The following is a 9354-nucleotide window of genomic DNA, read 5'->3' as shown; positions in this document are numbered from 1 at the left end:
TTTTCTAACGACCTGAGCTGATATTTTATCTCGTTAGAGATAACGAGCCAGCTCGAGTTGGCTCACGAGTCTTAACGAGCTAGACCAAAGACACGCGATTCCCTGCCGTTGATTCACCCTGGAATACATGTGTTCAGTACTTCATAGTTACAGAATTTCATATGATTTACATGTTTGAACTAAACCTTTGATTGCATAATCTATTCAAAACTTGTTTAGGTTAACTTTTTATGTATTGGCTCACGAGCCTAACGAGCCAGCTCGAGCTTGATAACGAGCCGAGCTGAGCTGGTTTTTAGCTCGTTATGATAACGAGCCGAGTTAACTTGTTATCCACCCCTACATATATATAGTTACGAGAATATACTATATCCAGTACATGGAGCTAAATAACTAAACCAGGCAACTTAGATTATATTAATCTATCACTAGATTAAATTTGTTGCTTGAATAGTTGACATATTGACCAATAATGTGTGGTCACCTAGCTAGAATACATTGGGATAGGATCGTTGTTAACAGCAATATTTAGTAAGATTAGGATTACATGCAAGTTACTTTTAGCCGATTTTAGCAAATGATTCATTGTTCATTTAACTATTTGAGCCTATTTGTATCAAACTTCCAGCTGATTCAAACCTTCAATAACCAATTGTTCAACATATCAGCTAATCGCTGTCACGTCGACATCTTATCGGTCGGATCTTTAGTTATCCAGCGGCTCAGTAGCAGATCGACTTCTATTACTCTTTATCTTGTCAATTGCAATCAAACTGTCTAGCACGCTAGCATCTCATCATGATTTAGGTCCTGCACTGGAGCGACGCAGAGACTCACATGACTTCGTATGTGTTTAGCATGCCAGATCGACAGATTTGATGTCCACAACCTTATATCTGAGCATTGACATGGTCTCTATGCTGTTTAACCCATTAAAGTTCTAGTTAATAATTAAGAGTACACCTTTTTTGTTCAAAATATATATAACACCACTTACTAGAATTAATTAGCTTGTGAAATGCAAATGTCAAAGAATGACGCTAGGCATATAAGTGCAAGAGCAATTTTACAGTTTTTAGTAGATACCGAGTATCTTCTTAAGAACCGTAAAATTACTATAAGTGCAAACTTTGTTTTAACATTTTTTTCTCGAAAGGATTCCTTTTGGCTAGAACATCTCGAGAGTCAAGTAATACATATATATTTTTGCCAGTCAGCTGTACATGAAAAATAGTAAGTGGTTAGGGGTACCTTACAAGCAAACAGAGAACTCCTAATCTATTACGGCTTAGAAGATCTAAATATTGACCTACAATTAAAAGAACATATATGCATGTTGTCAATCCTGATGGGGATAGGAAAGAACAATTCCAAGCCATTATTATATCACTTGAGCTAACTCAACCTCTAGCTAGGTCAGTTGTTAGCGACATATCTTGCCCTATAAATGGAGGCCTGCATTGCGTCGACTTACACACACTCGCACTCACTCCATCACTGAAAGAATCGAATTAGTTACTGGAGATGAAGAACTCATTGGCAATAGGGCTGCTGGCTGTGGTGGTTGCAGCCATGGCGGTAGCAGCGATCCACGACGTCGACATGAACGATGTGCCATTCACGGATGAGGACCTGGAGTCGGAGGAGAGCATGTGGAGCCTGTACCAGAGGTGGCGCAACATGTACGCATCGTCGCCGTTCTTGGATGCCACTGAGAACGAGCGCAGGTTCGAGGCGTTCAAAGAGAATGCCAAGTATGTCAATGAGTTCAATAAGAAGGAAGGCATGACTTATGAGCTAGGGCTCAATAAGTTCGCCGATTTAACGCTCGAGGAGTTTTTAGCCAAGTACACTGGTTCCAAGGTGGATGCTGCCACCTTGGCCTCGTTTCCTGAGCCCGTGGAGGAGGAGGAGCCGGTTGGTGTGCCCACTGCGTGGGACTGGAGACAGCGCGGAGCTGTCACTCCTGTCAAGGACCAAGGATCCTGTGGTATGTTACTGCACCATTAATTAGTTATAATTTTTATGATTTAAAAAAAACAATTTTTATATTTGAAAATATATAACATCTACAAAATCTATCATACTATCGTACATTGTTAATTTATTTCATTTTTAAACTAAGCAACAGAAACACTACTCGACCAAAATCATTATTAAAACGGAATATATAAGTTATATATATATATATATATATATATATATATATATATATATATATATATATTAATTGATGATGTCAAATGAGGTCAGCAGGGTACCAAATAATAACAGATGTTATATCTGCTGACATCAGCACGTAAATTAGGTATCCGGCCGGTTGGATCAACAAGGTCCCAAACACCAAATGTGTACGTTGATTGATTTTGCATGCATGTTGGACGACAGGGAGCTGCTGGGCGTTCTCGTCGGTGGGAGCGGTGGAGAGCACCTACGCGATAGCGACGAAGAAGAAGCCGGTGACGCTGTCGGAGCAGCAGGTGCTGGACTGCTCCGGCGGCGGCGACTGCAATGGCGGATACGTCTCCACGGTTCTGTCGAGCTTCGCGGTGAAGAAGGGGATCGCGCTGAGCCAGTCCTACCCCAGGTACTCTGCCGCCAAGATGGCCTGCAGGACGACGCCCAGGACGCCGGTGGTGAAGATGGACGGCGCCGCGTCGGTGCCTTCCTCCAACGAGGCCGCCCTCAAGCTCGCCGTCTACACGCGCCCTGTCTCTGTGCTCATCGAGGCCGACAAAAACTTTCAGTTGTACAAAGCGGTAGGTCTACTCCTTAACTTTCAGTTAGTTTTTCAAGTTATGAATTTGATTGTAGCTAGAGAAATCAAAGAACATAAGCCAAATTAATGAATGATCTCGATCCTTTTTTATCTTTTTTGCATGTACGTATGCAGGGCGTGTACAGTGGGCCATGCGGGACAAAAGTAAACCATGCTGTGTTAGCGGTAGGATATGGCGTGGCACCGAACAACATCAAGTACTGGATCGTGAAGAACTCGTGGAACACGAACTGGGGCGAGAGCGGTTACATCCGTATGAAGCGTGAGATCACGGACAAGCGTGGCCTGTGTGGCATTGCCATGTACGGCATGTACCCCACCAAGAAGTCCGCTGCTATCTCTATGGTCGTCGACTCCTACTAGTTAATTACTTACTACTTGTTACGCACAGCTAGTGACCACCCTCTCTTTCATAAATAACTAGCTACATGCATCTACATCTACATATGCATCTACATCTACATAGATGCATGTAGCAATAAGAGGTACGTCTAGACACACACACATATATATATATATATATATATATATATATATATATATATATATATATATATGTCCAATATACGTGTTCGTTCGTCCTTTGCATTAATTGGTATCATTCTCTGTACGTGGTTCAAAATTAAGGTAATAAAAGCTCTAGCTGTACGTTCTGATTGTTCTACAGTTTGATCTCTTTTCACAGATCGATGGGGGATTAATGTCTCACTTGCTAAGTGATATTTTCTCAAGAACAAACAATGTATAAATCCATCATTCATGTAGTGAAAATTAGAGATTGTTTTTGGGACATCCAACGTAACCAAAATAAAATACCATCTCGGGGATGCATGAGCCGAAATGAAGACCCGGATTTTTTTTTTCATTTAATGCTCCCACACCATATTGTTAGAGATATGATCCCAATTATTATCTATAATGTATTTGGATTATATTACTAGTTTCCTACTAGGTTTTTTCTAACCGTTTTTTACTTAGAGTAGGAGTAGGATTAGTTTCCTAATAGGATTCTGTTAGCCTTTTCTATTAGGACTACTTGATTTCCCCTTATATATATCGCTTCTAAGCTGCACAGGAAGGGTGCGACGGCCGTTGTATTTCCCTGCTATTGTAATCATCACTTCATAGTGGTTATTGCCGGTTGGCGCCCGTGGTTTTTCCGTACACGTTAAATCTGTGTCTCGGTTATCCGGTAAATTTCCCTAACACACATTATACCTTTAAATCGACTGACACCACCCATAAATCTTTCGTTGTACGACTAAGCAGTTTATTTTCTGGATGCTAAAGTTTTTCACGAGTATGACAATTGGGAAGGTTAGGCATATTCGTGTGTATATATTGTCCTTGGCTTCTAAATTTTTGCAAATGTTTGGCATTCATCGTTTAATTTCGTGACTATATCTATACTATTATAAAAATAAGTATTATAAAAAGGAGTATTGATTCTGCCAATTTTTTCGTCCGTCACGGCCTATAGCCAGGCTGGAGCACGCGGCCCAAGCGCAGGGGTGTGGCAGTGGCCCAGAACGTGGCAACGTGCAGAGCGCGCGGCCCATGCGCTCGCCCGTCGACGGCCCAAAGCCAGCCTCGAGCGTGCAGTGCAGCCCACAGCGCGCAGAACGCGCAGCTTCAGGCCTGCAGCCGCTCGCGCGTCTTTTGGTTCGTCTCCGTTCCGTGAATAGACTAGCGATCGTATCTTTGTAAATAACGTGGAAGGAGGAGGCTGGATAGATCGTCTCTATTTCTTCTCTTTTTTTCTTTTTTTATTTCTTAAAATTATTGAAAATCCAACACGTGTTTTTAATTTCTTTTTTCTTTTCTACATTGCTAGCTTGTTTAATTTGTTTTCTTTTCTTTTTTTGCATTGCTAGCTTGTTTAATTTGTTTATAATGTTGAACATAGTTTACTATCCTTAATTATAAGCTTTTTTGTCACGTATGTTTTTCAAATTAATTATATGTTGATTACAATTTATTATTCCCATTTCAACACAATTATTTTTAAAATTTATTTTCAAAATTTATGTTAATTTGTATAATTAAAATTAACATGACCAGATATAACACACATACATTATCTTTACATATTATGAAAATAAAAAACTATTCCGTTGTACGTTAAAAATATGCTATAATTAAAAGTAAACCAATAATCAAAAATTTATTTTAATTTGAAAATAAATAAAATTTACTTAACCCGGTACAACGCACGGGCATTTTTTCTAGTATATATAAACAAGGAAACATATATAGTATATGCATCTATGTGCATGTAGAATTGTAGATATACTTACGTACAAATAAAAACGGGGGGCCATGGATGCATAAGTAAAACAGTGTGTAAATTAATTGGTCGTACGCATTTGTATGTTTTAATCTGTGCTATAATAAAGGTAATAAAAGATTCCTGGTTTTGCATGTGTTCTGAGTTATTTTACATTTTTATCTTCGATCTGATCATCCAATCAAACGGAGCAGAAAGAGGGAAAAGATAGATAGCAATTTGGGCCATCAGCCCGCGGTTTCATGTGCTCATCAGCGGAGGGTCCATATATATGTAATTAATTAGAAGGGATGGACCAGGGCATGGACTTGCTCTTTATATATACACTAGAGTGACTGCCTATAAAATTAAGCACGTGTGACTTGTCACATAGCCCTCTAATGTGCAGGTTTAATAGTAGAGCAGTGAAATAGGTTTTTGAACCGAAAGCAGAGTGCTCGGAAAGGCTTAAGTGAGATAAAGCTTCGGAAGGATGCATATGGCTAGGCTTCTAATGGGTTGGATTAGAAGGAATTAAATAGGTTGGTTTCTAAAATGTGGATTATCTGTGGTTGGTGTAAATGGGTTACTACTTTAAATGGTTTGGATTGGGCTAAAGTCGAAATGGTTTGGTGTAGATTAGACCCATTTTAGCTAAATGGTTCGGTGTAAATTGGGCTAAAGTCGAAATTGGATAGGTCTGAGTTGGATTCTAACGAAGAATAATTGGTTTGAGTTGGTTAGGTGGATTGCTTTGTAAACAGGCGGAATGGAATGGATTTGATTGAATTGATGTCCATTAGCTGGCTTACATGGCTGGGTCATGTCCGACGACGTTGATTGCTTCGTCAGAATAAATTTGGGTATACCTATTATATATTGACGGCTGCAACAATCAATAGGGACAATTGATATTCTTGAGAGGATATATATTAATTCTTGGCTTTGCAAAACTGTAATGGAGAAGGCTAATTAATTAATCAGCTAATTTCTTGACCAATCAGCAGAGTGACGAAGGATTTGTGAACTCAATCACCAGCCTCAGTGATTGGATCGAGGTAGTTAAGGTGAGCGCGTCCTCGATCCGTCACGTTATGTTGTCGCAAACATACAATTAATTACTACATCGACATCTAGTTCCGAATATAGTATAGTATATACCATTCAAATATCACTAGCACCAACCAAATCTCCGTTAGTTAGGTTTAAACTCCACATCTCTACTTATTTGAATCAGACCTTCATAACTCTCGTGCTCGGCCATTAATGTAAATTAGTTGCCCCCATTACTAGCAAAATCATTTCCACACCTAATACCTTTTACTTAAGGATTTTTTTAAGGTACCGTCTGATGTGTATGTGAGCCATTTATTTAGGATAATTCAATGGTTGAGATATATTAATAGTGTAGAGATTAAATCATATAGTAGTGTAGTATAAGGATAATATGGGTAAAAATTTTTGTGGTATTATTGTAATTTGCGAGTGTTTGAAGGATATAGCGTTGCCGGCGTCGAGAGGCACCCGCGTCCTCCTCCTCCGCCGCCTCCCCCTGTCGTCCTCCTCCTCCTCCGCCGCCGCCGCCCCCACATCCTCCTCCTACGTCGCCGCGTCTGCCCCCGCGTCCTCCTCCTTCGTCGGTGTCTCCTCCCACCCGGCCACCGAGCACCACCCTTCCCTGCCTCCGAACCCTGCGTTCTCCTCCGCGGCAGGGATGGTGTTCGGCATGGTCGTCCACGTCGGGCTAGGCGAGCACCTGGATGCGTTCCGCGGCCTCGCGGCGGCGGACTTCTGTAATCTTGTCATCGCCAGTGCGTGCTCTGGTCAGATAGGCAAGTAGCAAGTATTTGAACTACGATTTACTTTATGTTTTAATATAGTTTACCGTAGGATTCATGTTTTACGACGCTCCATATGAAGACCAATCAAATGGAGGCCCTAAATATTGCATGGTAAACCATCTTGCAAACCAGTGATTTGCAACAGGTTATGTACATTGTTTGATCCAATATATAATCTAGAATAGTGCCATATCTTACATGGTAAAACCATATTGCAAAACCAGTAATTTGCAACAGTTTCATCCGACAGAATGGCAGCTCTATCGTGACAGGAATTCAGCTACAGATTCTCCTAGAATATCGTTATGTAGCATTTTGACAATGTCTGGTCCTATTGCTTCAACTTCGGAATGATGGTCCAATGGCAAAGCTTGGACACAATCAAAAGAAAATGCCTCATGGCTCCTCCTTAGGAGCACTGTTTGCCAAACATTTTCAGCTAACCTTCTTGGATCCATTTCAGACCAACACTTTGTCATGATATATGCCTGCAAGTTATTGCCAAAAATTTTTAATAGCATTTTTTTAAAAAAAATATTTTTAGATTTTGGGGAGACCAAGAATGGTTGGAAATAAAGCTACTAAAATGATAACGGAGCCATATAGGTTGACTCGGAGGCGTGAAGTGACTGCAGTTATCATTCTTTATGGTCTCCCAAGGTAAAGCACTTATTTTCTGTTCCATAATGTCATTGTTACCTTATTTGAGTTATTCTACTCTTCTAATATCAAGAAAAACAAGGATGAATATTCCAATATTTTAACTGATTCAGAATATTATTCCTTTTGTGTTGAAGTCTTGGAGCAAAAAAATTAATGATTCATTGAAGATATTCTGAAGTACTAAGCTGATTATACATAGTTAATGGGAAAAGATAATACTCTTGTGCCCTGTCACCGTAGCTTCTCCAGTATAATATGCAAATGATTCGTAGTGTTATCATTTGGTTCTTCTTATCTTCTATATTGGGACCTCATGGAAGCACGTAGAACTTTCTGATAATAGAATTATAACAAATTAGTCTGTTCCTTTCTGATAATAGAAGATTGAAGTTAATCATATATGACTATATTCCATCTATCTGCTTCATACTATTGTGTTGCTTTGCCATTTTATGCGAGCATCCTATAATTATGTTTCTAAATGTCTTAATATAACCGATAACTAATTAATATAACTGATAACTAATTGTCGTGGCAATCCTTTTTAAGAAATAAAAAAGGCCTGATATTGATCTCTGTTGGTGACATGAGTATACACAAATCAAGTTCATAGTTTGAATAGTTTCCATTTTTGCATAGGTGGTGGTGGGTGTTTGGAGTTCTCTTGGCTAATAGAATCCTTCATGCCTCCAGGTTATGAGCTGGTGTTCTTATCTGTTGTTGCTTTGAATTTTATAAAATACTTCTCTCAGACATACATCTTCTTTTGGTAGACAGGAATGCATGATCTGTAAGTCTTTCAACATATGCTTTTAAGAGAAAGTGGAGGAATTTCAGACTGTCAACTACAGGAAGGAGTCCAATGGATTTGTATTTTGTTGTCTCATATCTTACTTAGAGCTTGGCAACTACAGAAAGTGAAAAACGAGATGGGATCATGGGAGATGATACCGGTGACAAGTTTACTCCGATCTGTGTAGAGAGGAGATGATCTATTTATAACCCTATGCAAAAGTTTTCAAGTAACGAGAGTTTCTTGTATCCCTAGAAAAACTTCATTCGGTTTATAAAAATTATTTTGATATGGCACTCAATTGTATAAGGGTGTCATCTTAAAAAAACAAACGGTATATTGAAAAGTATCAATCTTGTGCTAATGGGCGTAGGAGCATTGAACAGGGGCTACTGTAGTGCCTAGCTCCTAATCTTGTGAGGGACTGCATCGAACAGGAACTTAAGTCTCTGTCCTAATCTCTCACCCACTTCTTGTCCTCGATAAACGCCAGCTCAATCAATTCTCTGCTCTGTGCTCAATCAATTGGTTGATTACGTCCTGCGGAGGCGACCGGAATCGATTCGTGCGATCTTTTTACCCAGGCGGATAGCTGTCCCTCTATTTATTTAAATTATGTAAATAATAAAAATACCCTTTAAAATCAATGGTGTAATGGATATATCTACTACACTAATACTAATACGTTTTCAAGTAGAGGTACCTCAAAAAACTACCTAAGAAAAATACAATAAGCTAGGCTGCGTAGGTTTACTAAACCTACCTAACAAAAATACAATAAAGCATGCAAAACAGTGCGACTCGTTAGCACATGATAAATTAAATATTTGCTAAAACTTGAAATAGATTAATATTGTTTTCGAACGCCACTCTGCCATGACTATGCATGAGTTGGTTTGTCCTCTGACATCATGCGTACGTGTTGTTCTACCTTCACCTTGGTGCTTACTGTCTAATTAGCTGCTTCCATGTCTGTCCGTGTCATGTCTGTTTAATTTGATTGTTCCATAGC

The 9354-nt window shown here is 39.4% G+C and overlaps 1 protein-coding gene across 1 annotated transcript; it reads left to right on the top strand.

Annotated features, from left to right (window-relative positions):
- Positions 1–1524: 1524 nt before the first annotated feature.
- Positions 1525–3277, top strand: LOC102703803 (stem bromelain-like). Its single transcript, XM_006660920.1, has 3 exons — positions 1525–1990; positions 2389–2759; positions 2894–3277. The coding sequence occupies exons 1-3, from the start codon at positions 1525–1527 to the stop codon at positions 3140–3142; spliced, it is 1086 nt and encodes a 361-aa protein (XP_006660983.1). The 3' UTR covers positions 3143–3277.
- The last annotated feature ends 6077 nt before the right edge of the window (positions 3278–9354 follow it).

This window comes from Oryza brachyantha, chromosome 9, assembly GCF_000231095.2.
Source record: "Oryza brachyantha chromosome 9, ObraRS2, whole genome shotgun sequence".
In the NCBI taxonomy this organism is placed as follows: domain Eukaryota; kingdom Viridiplantae; phylum Streptophyta; class Magnoliopsida; order Poales; family Poaceae; genus Oryza; species Oryza brachyantha.
This window is presented reverse-complemented; position numbering and strand designations above follow the sequence as displayed.